Source organism: Anastrepha obliqua, chromosome 2 (assembly GCF_027943255.1).
Source record: "Anastrepha obliqua isolate idAnaObli1 chromosome 2, idAnaObli1_1.0, whole genome shotgun sequence".
Taxonomy (NCBI): domain Eukaryota; kingdom Metazoa; phylum Arthropoda; class Insecta; order Diptera; family Tephritidae; genus Anastrepha; species Anastrepha obliqua.
Genome location: NC_072893.1, coordinates 7,701,082 through 7,720,723, shown reverse-complemented (window position 1 = coordinate 7,720,723; position 19,642 = coordinate 7,701,082). Strand labels below are relative to the sequence as shown.

Sequence of the window (19,642 nt, the reverse complement as noted above, 5' to 3'; positions counted from 1 at the left end):
ATGCGGTGCGTGAAAGTGGCCATATTTGCGGTCGTCTGCCTGATACTATGTTGCCGAGTGCAAGGTGGGAAGGGAGCCCATATACTTGCCTGGGATACAGCACGCCTCTCGCCTATGACTACAGCGATTTTACATTTCAATGCGGAATTTTTCAGTAAAAATACTGATATGCTGTCGGTTACAGTGCGAACAAGCGATGTTGGAATTTCGCATTATTTTAGCGATTTATTGACGTCGGTGCTGGCCTCGACATCGGAGTTGGCGGTGGAAATACAAGTGATTGGGGATAGAGGAAAGCCCCAGAATTTCGATTTCTACAATGTACTAATGATCGATTCCTATAAAGCATTGCTGTAAGTGAACGCAACTGAGAGAGCGTTGGAATAGTTTTTCAAACGATGATTTAAATTTATTTAAGCGAACGTTGCGTAATTTTTTAGTCTAATTACACACATACATATGTACCTTTTACACTTGCAGCCTCCTCGACCCCGGTTGGCACACACAGAAGAATGATTTCAGTGAATATTATTTGATCGTATTGCAACCGATTTCCAGTCGTTCGTATTTACTAACGGAATTGAAACAGATTTTCGACTACTTCTGGCGTTATTATATTATAAATGTTGGTGTGCTCGTGGAAGTGAATTCCACCAATATTGAGCTCTATACCTATTTTCCATTTTCACGTCATCATTGCAAAAGCGTTTTGCTGCAACAATTAAATCGTGACGAATCGATCGTCCAATTAAGATCTTCGGCACTGTTTCCTGAGAAAGCAGAAAACTTTTATGGATGCAAGTTGATGGCGGTTTTGTGGGATGTGCCCCCTTATGTAGTGTTGCCTAAGGATGGTGATGCTGAGCTACAATTTGGCGGCATGGAGGGGAAAATCTTGCACATTTTGGCTGCTCATTTAAACTTCTCTTTGGATTACATTGTACCGCCACATAATGAGCAGCGTGGATTCGTGCTGGAAAACGGGACGCTGACGGGTGCTATTAAAATTGTGAGTAAAGAAAAAGTGGAATAAAGACAAGAATTTTCGCTATCAGCAGGTGTATGGTAGGATTCGCTTTGAAAAAAAAAATTAGATTTTCATGAAATCAAATTATAAAACGGAGTTCAGCTGTCGAATACGCTCTTTCAAAATTACTCTAAGTTATCTATCATAGTTTCAGTAGGTTGAGTTAGGTTAGGTTAGTCAGGTTGCTTATTTAAGGCAAGACACTCGTTGGCCCTAAGGCACATTGTGACCCCTGTATACGATTTCCATCCCCTAACTAAGTTTGCTTAACACACTTAGATCTTTTTAAGAAGACAACTAGCCTCTCCAGTGAGATATATTGCTAATTTCGCAGGCCTTCAAAAAAATAATCGCGAAGATATTTGGCATGACTTCTTTGAAATGCTAGACGATATCTCCGTACCGACTCAATTTCTTTTTCATCCCAACAACTCCTGCAGAAGTCATTACGAGGTTCACCAATTCTACCGGCTAAGGTGCCAATAGCGCAGTGACTCGTTATAACACCTGTGAAGGCGCTGGTAGTGGATCTATTGAATCCAAGCAGACATTTTGCCCTTTTAAGATTCAGTTTTGGCCAGAGGGCTTTGGATACCTTGCAGTTAGTAGTCAGAGACCACCTTCTATTGGTTTCCGAGATTCCTCTCAAGTCAATCGCAGTGTACAGTTCGTTTAGATGAACATCAAGTTTCAGTCATCAATGCTTTAGTGAGGGCTGCAACCTAAAACTGTTCAAGGCCAGATTAAATATTTAAGCTTGTGGATAATTTAAACAATTTTCCTCGAATAGCGGTCCTTAAAACCTTTCGAGCGCTTCAGCCCTTTATTAGGTGTTTGCCTGCTTTCCAATTTTTTATATGCGTCGTGATGTTATTCCATAAATGGAGGGATCCACAGTTTTAGGCGACTCCGAACCGCATATTGTTTTTTATGAGCAGCTTTTTCATGGTAGAAATACACTCGGAGGTTGGCCATTGCCTGCCGAGGGGCGACCGCTGTGAGAAAAAACTTGTTCTATCATTTGATGCTTCATGCCCTTCCTAGGTTCTTCGCGCACCAAGCCACGCGGCTACGGCGATTTCCAAGTCTTTCGCATAACGTCGTAAAAAAGCTTTTACTATACGCCTTCGAAAGCAAATAGGGTATATATTAGGTGCGCAACTAAGTTTCCGCTGTTTGTCAATAGATGCCGCCAGCAGTGTGTGCTAGTCGATTTTAACATAACCTAAACGTCATAGACCAAGCTTAGACATATGGCAAACAAACTGCTTCGACACATTAGTGATTTTGTTTTGGTATCATACCTATACTTTTGGTTTTGTGAAAATGTCTGATTTTGTGCCGAATAATCGTCATTTGCGGGAAGTGTTGATTTTCATTCGAAAAGCACGGCGGCTGAGGCGCATCGAGAACTACAAAAAGTTTATGGAGATACTGCTCTAAGTGGAACAACGTGCCGAGATGCCAAGCGGCAGAACCACGCTTCAAAGATGGTGATTTTAATGTTGACGACCGTCCGCGGGAAGGAAGGCCAAACACCTTCGAAAACGCTGAATTGGAGGCATTGCTCAATGAGGATCCGTGAAAAGAAGAGCTTGCATCAGTATTACGAGTTACCCGCCAATCCATTTCCAAGCGATTGCATGCTTTGGGAATGATTCAGAAACAGGGGACTTGGGTTCCTTATGAGTTAAAACCAAGGGATGTTGAACGTCGTTTTTTCGCCTGTGACCAAGTTGGCGAGAAGCGGTCGCAATACGCGGAGAGGGATGAGAAAGTGATTCTACAGCATGACAACGGTCGGCCTCACGTTGCCAAACCCGTTAAAACCTACCTGGAAACACTGAAATGGGAAATCCTACCCCAACCGTCATAGTCTCCAGATATTGCGCCGTTCGATTATCACCTGTTCCGATCGATGGCACATGATCTGGTCTGACCAGCAGTTCCATTCATATGAAGACATAAAAAAAAGCTTGATCCGAGGATATCCTAAAAAGATGAACAGTTTTACCGCGACGGTATATGAGATATACCAGAAAGATGAGAAAAAGTAGTAGCCAACGACGGGCAATACTTAAAATAATTCACTTGTAACCATTTTTTCAGAATAGAGTTGTATTTTCATCAAAAAAAAACAGCGAGAACTTAGTTGCGCGCCTAATAGTTTAAAAAAGTAAAACCCGAGTCAAAAACCACACAAAATAAAGAACTGTACTATTGAAAGAAATACGGTTGGTCACATTGGCTATGCGCCAAACATTCATGACTGATGGGTAAATACAATGCACCATCGGTAGTCCAGAATTAAAACCAATTGTTTTTATACAAGGTGGCGCATATTAATCATCGATTTTTGTTCCTTAATTTTTTTACAAAAAAAGAAATATTTTCAGAGATGGAAATCTTTATTTTGACCTCTACGTGCTCCATTGCTTGTTTGTTTGTGTACTGCAGCTGTCAAATATGATTAACGTATGACGCCATTTACAAAAAATATGAATCCTCCAATAGGGTGATTATTTTGCGCCACCTTGTTTGTTAATATAATACACTGCATCAAAAAATTGTAGATACAACACTGACTTTCGGAAGAAAGTGATAATACCTTTAGGATTAAACGATTTTTGGTGAAAATGTTTACTCTCTTCAATCTTCAAAATTTTACATAAAAAATTGTACATACAGTAAATGAAATTTAAAGTTTACTTAAAATGTATAGGTTTCAATAAGACCTTTGGTATCCATTTGTTTCAATTACACCCTTCAGTCGACTTTTCATGGAACATACCAGCTGCTTGGTTTCATCAGGCGAAATATTTTGCCACTCCTCTTCGATAATTTGCTTCAATTGCTCTTTGTTTTTTATGGTGTACTTTCTAATTTTTTTTTCCAAAATATCCCACAAATGCTCAATCGAATTTAAGTCTGGAGGCTGGGGCGGGTGTGGGAGCACATATTTACAATTGTAAAGCAAGTAAGTTCTTATAACTTCCGAACTATGCTTCGGGTCATTGTTTTGCACCACCCTGAAATCCGAGCCGAGACCAAGTTTTTCAGCGCTCTGCTTTAAATTGTCCTTTAGAATAGATAAATATTTAAATCTATCCATAGTGCTTTCTACAAATGCAAGATTTCCAACACCGCTAACCGCCATTGTGCTCCAAACCATTACATTTCCGACACCGTGCTTGACGGTAGGAGTGAGGTTTTCCTTTCTGAGAGCAGTATTCGCTTTCCTCCATACAAATCTTCTTCCATCTGACCCAAATATGTTGTATTTACTCTCGTCCATAAATATAACATCGTTCCAAAAGTCATCTGGCTTATCAACATAGGTTTTCGCGTACTCCAATCGCTTTTTTGCATTCTTCGTTGATATAAATGGCTTTCTACGTGAGACGCACCCCTTGTAACCTTTAGATTTCAGGAAGTTTCTTATAGTTTGTGGGTTCACAGCTGGTCCCCCAGTTTCCTCAAGGTTCGCTGCAATCTTAGGTGCTCCAATTTTCGGGTCAGCTTTAACACTTCGGTCTATTATTCGCTCCGTATACTGATTAAAAAATTTTTTCCGTCCTCTCCCTTTTGCCATGATAAACGTTCTATTCTTTTCAAACGTTTTTACGACGGATTGAATGGTAGCACGTGGTCTGTCAACAGTTGCTGATATCTCACCGTAGCTCTTTCCTTCTAGATTTAACTTTACAATTAATTTTTTAATATCAACCGGTACTCCTAAATGCTTTTTTGGTGCCTGACTCTCCATGTCGAAGTGTTTACGATCAAAATTATAAAAAGGCACTAAACAAAATGAGTAAAGGTCTAGGAACTGTACATATGTCACAAAAATATTTACCGCTATTTAAAACAGCAAGCATTAAGTGATTTTCGCAATATACCTATGTGTATTTGCTGTATGTACAATTAGTTGAGCTATGTTTAACGGAATGTGGTGGTTTACTCAAATGAAAAGGAAATGGTTAGAAATTGTCAAAGAATTGTTAAAGCTATTTCATCCTCATAAAGTTACAATTAATCGATAGTAAAAATTTTCACCAAAAATCGTTTAATCCTAAAGATACATAACAGATGATCTCTCTTTTGTTTGTAGTTTAGACTTTGACTGCCGCTGAAAGTATACTGGTAAAAATTTAAATTTGCCATATATCAATCATTGCTAGCATAAAACTTTCTCATGATCATGCAAAGTGGAGTTAACTTCCTTCTGAAAGAGAGAAGCCATTGAGCATTTCGATGCAATATTTAACTGTAGTTAAGCGTTAACTGCTTTTAATGTCATAGATAGGCTCTTTAGTTTCAAGAATTTGTATTTGTATTTGTAAATGTATTTGCAAATGTATTTGTATACGAGTATCTATTAAAATTAACGAAAAATTGTATATCTATTTAAATTAACAGACACTCAAAATATCTCTTAAGCATAAGCACTTTAATGGGCATCTAATGAAATATTTATGTTAAATTAATCACTACTTGTTCACTTTCATTCCAGTTGACTGAGAAGTCAGGCGACATCAGTTTGGGCAGTTTTCGCCGCACGCTGGATCGATCACTTGTACTCAGCCAATCGATCAGCTTTCACCAGACCACACAAGTGCTGACTGTGCTCTCGAAGCACGAGCATTGGCCTTCACATCTAATACTCACGTATCCATTCGACGTCTACGTTTGGTGCTCTTTAATTCTCTTCTATTTGCTGCCAATATTCTTGGCTTGCATACTCGCTCGATTACGCATACAAGCCCTGCATTTTGTGTACGGCTTTTCAAGTGTTAGACGTATGGTTTTGGTTTGGACGAGTGCACTTCTACAACAAGTAGCAATGCCTATACCGTCTTTCAATTTTGCGCGTTACATATTCGTTATGTGGCTAATGCTTACACTCATTTTACGCTCATCCTACGAGGCCCTGCTATACGATTTTTTCAATACTCAAAAGACCATTGCCCCACCGTCGACGCTGGAACAAATGGTGGCACGCGGTTACAAGTTGGTGGTGACTCAGTCCACGGCACAAACTTTGTCCGAAGTCAAGGCTGTACGAAATCATGAAATCGAGTTGTTGGTGCTTGATTTAGATGACACGGGTGTTTTTGATGTACTGGAAGAAAATCCGCAGCAAAATTTAGCAACAGCCACACCAAAAGATTTTGTGAACTATTACATAACTAAGAACGAGAAATTTGGTCGTTTTCATGTTTTGGCTGATGACGTCTTCGTGCAGGCCATTTCCATTCATTACACGAAACATTCGTTTCTGTTGAGTTCGGTGAATGGTGTATTAAATAAATTGCGCGATAGTGGAATTATCGAATATTGGTGGCGGGTGTGTATTGGAAAAATTAAAAAGTTTAAAGAAGAGCGCCAATTGCACCCTCTAACACTGACTCAGCTGCGGGGAATATTCCAGGTCCAATTGTGCATGTTGGGCATTTCATTTCTGGTATTCTTGGCAGAGTGTTTGACACGAAATAAATATGTGGTGGAATATAAAGATGATATCCTCACTTACATATATACAAAATTTAAATCGCAGTGAGATAAAAAAGTTTCATTGTTTTCAAACTTTCAAATATTTACTGGTGCACATATTTACTAATGTATGCATGTACAATAAAGGACCCGTCAAAAGATGCGGCTGGATGTTGTTTTAAAATAAAATATGCTAAAATTTAAATTTCTTCAGGTTTCACCGTTTTTTCTGGAGTGAAACTTCTTAGGCGTCGATGGACGAGTGAGAATGGAGAGTAAAATTTCAAGCCCATGCAACGTTTTCGGCATTTTCGTTCCGCGAGAGAGAAAGAAGATATAACGTAGAGGAAAAGGAGAGAGAGCTATACCTTATAGTAGTTATATATCTTAGATACACTTTAGGCTATTTTTCCTGAGTTTTTCCTTGTGGTTGCTAATTTCTAGTGAGAAATAACACTGCCTACTTTTTGGCGCTTGTTTGTTGGTGCAAACTTGTAGGAAATATATTTTTGCTGCCTACTTCCTGTTCCAACTCTTTTTAAATACTTTGTGTAACTATGTCAAGTAGTCGCTCAGCTATTATAGCCCTGTGTCAGCTAGGAGCACGCAACTGCGAGATAGCACGGAAGCTTGGAATTGCTTGTTCATTGGTTTCTCGTGCAGTCAAACGATTTAAGGAGCTTGATAATGAAGGTGACCGCCCTGGAAGAGAAAAAAACGAACTGTTAACAAAAAAAAAGAGTTCAACGAAATTCTTTGGCCTCGATGAGGAAAAGTGCTCGTGAGACAGGCATCAATCGTGAATCAGTTCGCCTTATAGCAAAAAAAGAACTTGGACTTAAGCCTTATAAACTACAAAAATACCAGCTGCTACCGGATGAAAACAAGAAAGTAAGACTCGAAAATGTACGGGCTGGGAAAAAATCGTCTTTACGGATGAGAAGCTGTTTACCGTTGAACAAGCTCACAACCCTCAAAATGACAGAAATTTGTCTACAGAAGCCCCTGGACATCCGACCATTGTTGAACATCGTCAGAATCCGCGATCTGTCATGGTATGGGGGGTGGAATTTGCGCCAGTGGCAAGACTCCTCTGATTTTCGTAGACCAAAGAGTCAAAATCAATAAAGAAGTTTACCGTCAAAACATATTAGAAGCAATTGTTCTTCCCTGGTCCCAGCAGCACTTCGGTGACGATGAGTGGACGTTTCAACAGGACTCGGCACCAGCCCATAGAGCTAAAATAGCCCAAGAGTGGTGCAAAGCCATTACCCCTAATTCATCCCAAGTATGCCACCCTACTCACCGGATCTGAATTCGTTAGATTACAGCGTATGGTTCAGTTTGGAAGCAAGGGACTGTGCAAAAGGCCACAAAACTTTGGAGTCCCTGAAGCAAGCGTTGCGTCGAGAGTGGGATCGCATAACGGTAGACGAACTACAGCCTATAGCCCAACATTTTTTGAAGCGACTGAGCTTGTGTATTCGTGTTAAAGGTGGCCACTTCGCATGTTACTCAAACATTGTATATTAAAATTTCACAATTTGTTTTGAGCTACTATAAATGATAAATTTTTTTCATTAAAAAAAGTTGTGTGATTTTATTTTTTGTCACCCTGTATAAAGTGCTATCCATTCCGGCGTTAGATTTATTGGTATTGCCTTGTGGTAATTTATGCCGTTGCTGCGGTCCTGGAATCGCTGCGTTTGTGCGGGTGATAAAAGCTCGGAGTAATGCGCGTTGTTGCCACGGTTTGTGTCTGGCGTTTACCTACACCGGTCGACCCGTCTCTGTTTTTTGTAAATTTTGTCTATTTGTATTCTCTGCAAATGTTGTGGATTTATTTAGATACATATTCTTTCGCTCTCTCTCTCTCTCCCTCATTATCTCTAGGGTCTCTCCCTCTTTCTTTGTCTGCCTTGAAAGTTTCACTTCTGTTATGTGTACTACGCTACACGCACTTTTTTGTTTCACAATATGACCCTTAATAACTGCCTATATGCTACCTATGTGAAAAATTACATCATTTAAAAGTCCTCCATTAGCAGGTCCAAAGGTAAAATTCGCCAAATAGTCGATTTATGAATGCTTAATTGTTTTAGTAAAAGTTTTTTCTAATAGCGGTCGCTTTTCGGCAGGCAATGGCAAACCTCTGAGTGTATTTCTGTCATCAAAAAATTTCCTCATAAAAAAAATCTGCAATGCGGAGTCGGCTTAAAACTGTAGGTTCCTCTATTTGTGGAACAAAATCAAGACGCATGCGACGAATAGGAGGAGCAGCTCGGGCAAACACCCAAAAAGGTGAAAGCGTCAATATATATTATTGTTGAGGACGGTGAGATATCGTTGTTGAAGGTTGTTCAGCAACACTTAGTCCTACGGCAGCAATATTCTCAACAGAATGTCTAGTTTTCGGCCGTCAGTCCTTTTGTTATCCTCAACAGAACCAGTTTCTTGAATATTTTTCACCCACCCTTGAATTGTTGACTCATTCATGCGATTATTTCCATCAAAAATATCACGAATTTTGCAATATGTTGCTCTAAAAATTGACCATAAAAAGTTTCTATAATTTCAACGTGTTGTTCTATCGTGGGCTTACTAAATGTCAAAGATGGCATAAAAAAGGTGCCGTCTAGGAATTATTCACTACTGACATCTAGGCGTCACTTTTGAAAGGCCCTTTACTTGCCAGTAAAAATATTATTGTAAAACGAGTTAAATGTGAAAACAGAAGTAATTTTTGTTGGTAAAATTCAATAACTTTTACCGTTCTATTTAAGAATATTCCAACTGTTAAAGTGTCTAGCTATTTATTTTTGTCTTTAATAAAGCTCTGTTTGACATATGTATAATCAGCAGGGTTGCTCTTGCCCATTAAGCAATATATTCGGAAAAATATTGATATCATTTCTATGTTGTTCTACATAAAAGCCTTAATTACTGAAACTAGGATAACCTGGGCAGCAACATCTTTAAACCATTTAAACCACCGGGTCCAGATGGATACAACATTCACTCAACTAATATAATATTATGGAGGGGTTAACGGCTATATTCAAGGCTGCTCTGAAGCTTAAAAGTGTTCCGTCAGTATGGAAAGAAGTAAAAGTAGGCCAATGGGGTATCCTCTTTTTTGCTAAAAACATTAGAAAGAATAAGAGAAGAATATATTAAGGCTAATATCAACCCTAACAAGCTTAGTATCTCACAACACGCGTACTGTAAAGGGAAATCTACGGCAATTAACTCACTTGTAATAGAAATTAAGAAGTCAATGTATAATCAAGAATACGCACTATTAGCCTTCTTTGATATCGAGGGCGCGTTTAACAACATATCGGATACCGTAATAAAGGCATTGACTGATTTCGGGATCTCCGGGGCTCTGGTTGAGTTCATCAAAAACATGCCCATGAGCAGATTTGTGATCGCAATACTCGAGGCCTCAAAGACCAGGAAAAGAGTCAGTAGAGGTAAACCAAATGTCGAAGATAGAGTAAAAAGAGCGAGAATGCGCACTCTACTTTTGTGAACAGCTAATAGGACTAAGTTGGGGTCTTTCCTCATCTATCGTATATTGGCTTTAAACAGCAATTGTAAGACAAATTTTAACATATGGTATACTAGTATGGTGGGCGGCCGCCGTAGCCGAATGGGTTGGTGCGTGATTACCATTCGGAATTCACAGAGAGGTCGTTGGTTCGAATCTCGGTGAAAGCAAAATTAATGAAAACATTTTTCTAATAGCGGTCGCCCCTCGGGAGGCAATGGCAAACCTCCGAGTGTATTTCTGCCATGAAAAAGCCCCTCATAAAAATATCTGCCGTTCGGAGTCGGCTTGAAACTGTAGGTCCCTCCATTTGTGGAACAACATCAAGACGCACACCACAAATAGGAGGAGGAGCTCGGCAAAACACATAACAGAAGTGTACGCGCCAATTATATATATATATATATACTAGTATGGTGGCTGGCTTTAGATAAGTTATATATATATCAAAAAAAACCATGGTACATATAGAAAGAATGGCCAGTCTTTGCATCTGCGGGGCCCTGAGGACCACGTCCACAGAGGCACTAAACATTATACATAACCTATTACTAATAGAGCAATTCGGCAAGCAAACAGCTGCCAAGGTGGCTTTCAGATTAAGAGAAATCGGCCTACTCAGAGCAAACCAGAGAGGGCACTCTTCAATTTTAGAAAAATTCCCCTGCATTCCTGGTACAACGGATTTCTGTAAGACCAAGAATACCAACTTAAATAAATCCTTCGTCACAGTATTTCCTTCCAAAGAGGATTGGGATAGCGGGCTTATTGTTACAAAAGAGGGACTTACGGTAATAAAAACGAGAGTGTTATCAACAAATGAAGTCTTCATATACTCGGACAGTCAAGCGGCAATAAAAGCGCTAGAATCTAAAACACACTCGTCAAAAACAGTTTTAAACTTCTAAATGACGTATCTAAGTGCGACAAAGTGCACCTTATTTGGGTGCCACGCCACAGGAATATAGCAGATGAACTTGCTCGAACCGGTACAACACTTGACCTCCAAGTGGATAAGACGCTGATACCTATGCCTATAGCCGCACTGAGCACTTTCTCTGTGAGTGTCCTGCCTTTACTAGAGCACGGCTACGAGTTTTCGGTTCCGATATCTTGAGAATGAGTAATATTCGTTCTCTAAAACTGGAGGATATTTACAGATTTGCCAAAGAATCTGGAAAATTATCACAGGACTAACTATTTCTGTCTCTCTCTCTATTCTTTCCTATCTCTTTCTCTGATACTTTTTTCCTTCCCTCCTTGACTATCTATCCCCTTTCTAGAGCTTTAAATACAATGGGCTTTTTAGCCTGAGTCTTTTAGGAGCCACCAAATCTCCTGTTGCTCCTTGGCTCGACCTTTTCAAATTTCAATTTCAATTTCATGCCTAAAGCCACTTGTAAATTACTTATAGATAGGGAAACCATCAACATGGTAAATACAATTTGGCAAAATCTTACAACATGCGAACTAAGCAGATAAACAATGCCGAAATGGAACAGCGGTCGATCAAAAATCTCGTTAAGATTTAACAGAGAAGCTATGAGAAAAATGATAGGGGTATTAACTGGTCATTGTTTAATAGGCAGGCACGCTAGAATGTTAGGATTCCTGTACTTCGATTTCTCTAGAAGCTGTCTTAATACAGGAGAACAGGAAACAGTCAGACACCTTTTATGTGAGTTTGAAAGCTTTGCTCGCTTATTAAAGGAACCCATAGACCCAATGGACCTACGAAAGGTCGAAATGTGTTATTGCGACAGCCACCAACCTACCTACTTCCCAATTGTCATTGAATTTGTAGAAATATTTTGCTCAATGCTTACAAAATTAGTTTGGAAACACAATCGAAAGTGTATGAGCAATACTCCCTGGATCGACTTTCAAATATGTAAGACAGTTTGATAGCCCTAAAACCCTTAGAAGTGCGATTATTGTCGGGTGATAAAAAATTGATCAAAATATTATGAAAAGTTGAATCAAATCAAAGCTCTCGACGACTTTAAAAAATTATAATCAAAGATGGATCAAACACAAATTACTATGCTCTAAATTATAAACTAGTCCTAATAATTTAATTTTTTACACAACAGATGAAAAAATTGATGAAGTGAAGAAAATGGTATTGGCCAATCGTCGAATCACTGTTAGAGAGGTTGCTGAGGACCTAGACATATCAACTGGCTCGTGCCATTCGATTTTTTTCAATGATTTAGACATTTGGAGACGGGTCGCCTCGAAATTCGTACCAAAACTGCTCAATTTCGACCAAAAGCAGCATCGCATGAACTTTGCTAATGAGATGTTGGCATCTGAACTCTGGCCGCGACGACCCAAATTCGCTCCAGAGGGTCTTAACTGGTGACGAATCGTGGGTTTATGGTTATGACGTGGAAACCAAAGCTCAATCATCTCAATGAAAGCTGCCGCACGAACCAAACCGAAAAAAGCGCGCCATGTTCGGTCGAAGGGGACAAAATAGGTATTGATAAATAAATAAATAATTTTTGAAAAAACACAAAATAAAAATATACGAAATTTAGTTGGCCTTATAATTTTTTCGTATGGTGAATAGCAGCAATTGATCTGAAAATGTTTTAAGATTATCAGCAGTTAATTCATCGACTAAAATTCAAACTATTAAGAGAGAATACATTTAATTGACGCATTGCTGTACGAATGTACGAATCTGTTCGCGCTAATATAAGTATTTATGCAAACCCTGTGGGAAAATTTACTAATACCAGACAAAGTCAATTCTAATGAATATAGAATCATAACTAGCTTCCGTTCCTTTTTTTCCATTTTAGGATCACATCAAATTTTAATGGCAATGACTTAGGATGCGTCAACAACCCACTGCTCCAATCCATTTTCGCTATTTCGCAATATATAAATTTGAGAAAGATATCAATTCAAATAAATACGTGTTTTTTTTAATTTTACCTCAATATATGCTCTGAAAATTTACCATGCAAGGCTTACACTGAAAAACGTCTACAAAGTCACATTACTTTGAGACTTACTTAATCAGTATATGAATAAGCAAAATTGCAAGGGAAAAATCCCCGAAAGCTTTGCTTCTGAATATTCCATAAATCACGAAACATTTACTAGCCATCATTTGTGTATAACCCTCTAAAACTGAACGCTCAAAGGTGAGCACTGCCGACAAATGATTCGCGACTTGTTGGCTTCCAGCGAAAAAAAAATTCTACATATTTTCAGCAAGGCGGTACAACAACCTTAGCAGTGAGTGAAATCATTATTTCTTGGCTCTAAATTTTACTCCCTGAGTTATCTCAAGAAATAGGACTGCCAAAGGACCGTCTATGTTCTATGACTATACGTATTCGGTAAAACTCGTGGCCTTGCTCTAGCAGAGGAAGTGCTCAGTGCTATCCGCTTCCTCCAAGCCAGACAGGCCCATCGGGTTCTCAATGATTCCACTGGTGGTCATATGCTGACCCCATGGGTAGTGTCCTGTAATAATACCGACCATCAACCGAACGTCTTTCCTTCCAAGTTTTAGAAAAAAGTTCGACAGCTTTGTGTTGGTACTTGTCACAAAACACCTTGTATTTCTGCAGCGTTCTAGACCGGATCATCGCTCTGTATATAAATTGCATACATAATCGCTGATCCAATTCATGATTCATGCGGAACTGATTACGATTATTGACGCTGGCCCTTGTGAGGGAACCGCTGATCCACGTTTGGCCAATTCATCGGCAATTTCATTTCTTGAACAACAGAGTGTACTGGAACCCATACGAGTATACTTGTAAGTACAACCCTGTTCTGCCTTGCGGCAGAATTAAAATTCTTCTTACATTCTTGACCAATCTTTGTTTTGGGTTCCGATGTCGTGAGAATGAGTAATATTCGTTCTCTAAAACTGGGGGTTATTTACAGATTTGCCAAAGAATCTGGAAAATTCTCACAGGACTAACTATCTCTATCTCTGTCTCTATTCTTTCCTATTTCTTTCTCTGACACTTTTCTCCTTCCCTCCTTGACTATCTATCCTCTTTCCAGAGCTCTAAATTCCATGGGCTGTTTAGCCTGAGTGTTTTAGGAGCCTCCAAATCTCTTGGTGCTCCTTGGCTTGACCTGTTCAAATTTCAAAATTTCAAGCTGGACGTCCACTTCTATGGAAGACTGAACTTTAATCTGTGGTATTACTTTAAAAGTAGTGAAATTTGTTTAATATATTTTTATTCTTGTGTTATTTGTGTTCAAAGTACCCAATCAAATGTTGTATAAAACAGGATATTACCCTAAATAAAGAAGAAGAAGACTTATTTGTTTAAAATCTGCGGTCCAACTCCAAAACAACAAAGCGCCAGGACCAGATGGAGTGCCAACAGAACTCCTCAAGGAGATCGCAAAAGTGCGACCAAAAGGCTTACTAGACATATCCAACGTCTGTATAAGAAATGGAAGTTTCCCGGAAATTTGCAAAAAGCAGCAGCTTGTGCTAATAATCAAGGGGAAAGGCAACCCGAAATTCCTATCATCATATCGGCCCTTAAGCATGCTCGGTACAGCAGGAAAGCTCCTTGAAAGGCTGATTAAGTTTCGACTGGCCGCAGCCTTAGATAATGCCGGAGGACTATCAGCAAGACGGCATGGCCTTAGACGCGGAAAGTCTACAATAGGGGCAATCGAAACTGTAGGAGCAGCGCAACAGTGCAGTACTCAATCCAGAAGTATAGTCCTCCTTGCCACCTAAGATGAAAGGCACGCTTTCAACAGCGTAATATAGCGTAAGTACCGCGAGGTATCGGGTTTTAAATTGAAATAAAATAATGAAAACTCAATTTGATTGGGCAACCTTTATTATTTTTGAAGTGACGACGCAGTAAATCCATTGTTTCACGGGCTTGTTGGAATCAAATGTTGTTCAGATCACAGGCTTCAATTTCCGGCATCAAAAAGTTGTTGGTCGTTTATCATATCGCGGTAGCGTTCCCCATTCACTGTTATATTGGCGCCAACCTCGTCTTTCATGAAATATTTGCTTATTGACGTAGCCATTAATCCAAAAATGGGCCTCATCGCTGAACAAATTTCGGGACCCACTATGCAGATCTTCGGCGAGTTTTTTAAGTGCCCAACGAATGCAATTATGAGGCTCTGGAAGATTTTATATGTAACGGGTGATTTTTTAGCTATTAATTACCTTTTTAAACAGTTGGTTTAAACAGCTGACGCACGTTTCGTGTCTTATTTCACTGTCAAACATCTTCAGTTTGGTCCATAATGGTCGATTTTGGAGAGAAGATCAGCCAGAAGAATTGCAAGAGCTACCAATGTATCCAGAAAAGGTCACAATTTGGGGCGGTTTATGGGCTGGAGGTATCATTGGACCATCGTACTTCTTCAAAGATGCTGCGAATCGTAACGTAACTGTGAATGGTGAGCGCTACTGTGAAATGATATCCAACTTTTTTTTACTTTTTTTTGCCCAAAATGCAAGAGCTTGACTTGCATGACATGTGGTTTCAGCAAGACGGTGCCACATGCCACACAGCACGCGTAACAATGGACTTGTTGAGAGGTGAGTTCGGTGAACATTTTATTTCACGTACGGCACCTGTCAATTGACCACCCAGTTCGTGCGATATAACGCCTTTAGATTATTTTTTGTGGGGCTATGTTAAAGCTCGTGTCTATTCAGGCAAGTTAACGCATTGGAAGGCAACATTAAAGCATTTATATGTGAGATACCGGCCGAAACATTGAAAGAGTATGCCGAAATTGGACTAAGCGGATGGACCATTTGAAGTGCAGTCGCGGTCAACATTTGCATGAAATAATCTTTAAACATTAAATTATATGGGCTGTACTATCGATTTAAATAAAAAAATCATGCATTTTTCTGAATTTTAAGTGTGTTTTTTTTTTGAAAAACTTACCTATAGCTCTTAAAAAATCACCCTTTATTTTATACCCTTTCAAACCAAGATCTTTGCGTAAAATCGCCCAAGTAGTGCCATCTGACAGACCAAGTTGTTCAGATCGACGCCAAATCGATTCTCATTTACAGCCGAAATATTCTCTTCATTTGAGTGGTGCGTAGTCGAATCGGTCGAGTATCATCCGATAATGTAAAATTATTCCCAATTTTGCTGATAGTTTGCTGAACAGTGCGTTGTTGTTGTTGATGTTGTTGTAGCAGTAATGCAAGCGCTGCCAGTGTAGGGTATATCACCGGTCGTCTTTGTATAGCTCATCTAAAGGTAGGTCCAGGAAATATTCGACAGGTTGGGTCCAGAGGAAGAGAGGTGTTAGATGAGTAGGTTTTAAGGGGCATGTGAAAAGGTATGTCGGGGTCAGTGAACCGTAACTCCGAATAGCGCGTTCGGAAGGACGGTCATGTACACCATAAGTTGCCTGAGCCTGAGCGTGCGATGAACACTTTTCACACAGCGTCGGTTTTTCTATTACAATTTTACGATTTGTAAAACGTTATTGGAGGCGTAAGTCTTTCCATGACGAAATGTCAATGAATACTGGAAAAAATTATGTATTTAGTTTGACAGTAGTCACGCGTGATCTGTCAAAGAAACCTTATTGGAAAAAGTATCTCCAATCTGATGACGCTTCATTAGACAGTCTAACCAATTTTGTAAAAATTTAGACGGTGCCATGCTCTGTTGCCATGAGTAGCGCAGTGGTTCCTATCTAATTGACGAAACAAGAATAGCAGCGTATTAGAAATTTATTTCATTTACGCAAATTTTCTCTGCAGGGTATCACAGGTATTAATATTAATTTAAGCGTAAAATTTACAGCAATGGCTGCCATCCATTCGATATTTGTGGTCTATGTATATATTTTGTTTTATGACGATTTCATTTAAGTTACATTAATAAAGCCATTAGCTAAATTATAGGAAGATAACCAAAGACAGTAAATGTAGCACCACAAATTCAATAGAATGCCAGGAATTTTGGAGTACACTGCGTAGTCTGGCTTTGGTTTCACGCAGGTCAAATCTTAAGAGCTGCTTTAAATGGGTACGTACAAGGGCTTGTTTGTAGCCACATTTGTTTGCTTGCTAATTTATAGCCATGCAATGTTTGTGGAGCGCAAAGGCTTTCAGGATGGTCCGGGCTATGTTGAGATTGCGGAAAATCTCTCCGCTGCTATTGTGGAAATTGTTTGGACGAGCTTCATAAAATATCGTCATCGCCATACATTCAATTTGTATGCCTTTGCGCAGCGTCCAGAGCGACAATTGCTTTTCGGCGACATAATGGAGAAGGTACTGAGCGCGCTTGGCAAAGATACCACCGTACGTATTGGCATGGGTGAGCCGGTACCTGGTGATGATGAACGCCACTATAATGTGTTGCTTGTGGATTCAGCTGCATCGCTGAAGTAGGTGTAGGCGAAAATGGAAAAAGAAAAATTTTAAGAAACATTCATTGCTTCTACTTTTATTTCATTTAGTTCTACATACGCCGAATTTGCCAAGTATCACTTACACGCCAATGGCTACTTTCTTATCGTCTTGCACACCTTCGACTCGGCTCACTATTACGATGTACTCTTCGAGATATTTGAACTCAATTGGTATCTGGGCATAATAGATGCCAATGTATTGGTGTATGCGCTCTCGAATTTGTCATTACTCTACAACATTCATCCCTTCAATCGGTTTCATTGCAAAGGTTTGGCGCCAACCATACAGAATCGCTTCACCAATTCACGCTGGCGACATACGAACTTCTTTCCCAATAAACTGTTGGACTTACATGGATGTGCGCTGATTTGTGCTACCTGGAAGGAAATGCCTTACCTCAGTTCGGACGCTGGCTTACTAGGAGGTATTGAAGGAAAGCTCATCGAATATTTGGCCGTAACGATGAATTTCTCTTTGGAATTTCGCTGGCTTGACAAGAAGGATGCGTCGCGTACTTTGGACAAGGAGGGGAGTGTTTTCAGAGAGGTAAGCGCATGTTTCACAACGTAAATGGATATTTTACTATTTTAAACTCTTCAAGCTCTTTTCAAACGGAACCGATTTCATAGTTGGCGCATTCCCCTACAAATCAACTGCCAAAGGCGATCCGTACACGCCTACTTTTCCCTATTTCTTAAGTAGTTTTAACTTCATTGTCAACTCGAATTTGGCGCCTTATTCGCCCTTTAAAAAGTTATTTCTACCCTTTAAGAGTGACATTTGGATCCTCCTATTAATCATCTACATCGTTGGATTTTTGCTCAAACGGACTGCCACTTTATTGGGCATAGCTACAAGACGCTTCATATTTGGCGCCAAAAACAACAGGCCCGCATTTAATATGTTCAGCGTGTGCTTGGGTGTGGCACTGCCTCAACAACAAGTGCCAAGCCGAAATTTTGCGCGCTACATCCTAATGCTTTGGCTCATATTGACGATGCTGTTGTGCAGCTCTTACCAGGCTTTCCTGTTCAATCTAATCAAATCCAACATTGGACCACCACCGCCAAATACCATTGCCGATTTGTTGCGTCAGAACTATCAGCTGCTGATGACCGAGGGTGTACTTGATACCGTACATGACTTGCCGGTGATTTCCTCGCGTGCAAAAATTTTGAATATGACGCGCTTCGAGAGTTTCCAGTTGGTCGGACAACCTCAACAACGTATTGCTGTATTGACCCCATACGAATATTTCGATTATTTTAAGCGGTACCATCTTAACATCACCAAACACATTCATGTTGTGGATGAAAGGGTATTCACGCAACAGCTGAGCTTCTATATGGCGAGCAACTCAATGCTTTTAAATCGCTTCAATCACATCATACTTCAGTACACTAATGTGGGTTTGTGGGAGAAATGGAGTAGAATGTTGCTTGATATGCGAACGCCTTCGAGCAGCGAATTCGAAGAACGAGTAACGGTGGTCACTTTGCAACAGTTGTATGGGGCCTGGTATGTGTGGTTAATCGGAAATGCGCTGGGTGTTTTCGTCCTACTCATTGAAATGGTTTGTAAATGGTGGCAAAATAGAGAAATCAACAGAATGTAATGAATGAGAGTTTACACATACACAGTAAACTGTATGACAAATATGAATACAAATACAAATACAAATATTGGCATATAATGGCTACAGGTGGTGCAAAAGTCATTACCACATTGGAGAATTCGCTTATTTTTGCACTTGGATGAAGTAATCTGTTATCACACTTTGGCCACTTGGCGGCTATATTTTTCTTAACCAAACAAAAAAAAAAAATTATTTAATCCCAAGTAAAGAATTTTTATTAATAAAAAAGTGTAGTTTAGCAAATCGGGGGATAACTTCAGCGTCCCTTGTAGGCTTAAGATATTTTTGCTGTACTTCGTTTCATTTACTGTTTGTAATTGTTGGTGAATAAATATAAATACAGGGTGGCTGATGAAAGCCGCTACCAAAAAAAAAATTGAATAACTTTTTTTCTTTTTAAGTTATCTGTTCCATTTTTGTTTTAATTTGCAGATTGATCTTTAAAATTTACAATATTAAAATGGATAACTGGGACACGCAAACAAGAATTTGGATAGTCCGCCGCTATCACGCACTGGA

General features: G+C 39.5%; 1 protein-coding gene across 1 annotated transcript; it reads left to right on the top strand.

The window, feature by feature from the left end:
• Positions 1 to 19,102, top strand: LOC129237000 (uncharacterized). Its single transcript, XM_054871348.1, has 6 exons — positions 1 to 353; positions 481 to 1,009; positions 5,541 to 6,367; positions 17,151 to 17,462; positions 17,535 to 18,033; positions 18,089 to 19,102. The coding sequence occupies exons 1-6, from the start codon at positions 1 to 3 to the stop codon at positions 19,100 to 19,102; spliced, it is 3,534 nt and encodes a 1,177-aa protein (XP_054727323.1).
• The last annotated feature ends 540 nt before the right edge of the window (positions 19,103 to 19,642 follow it).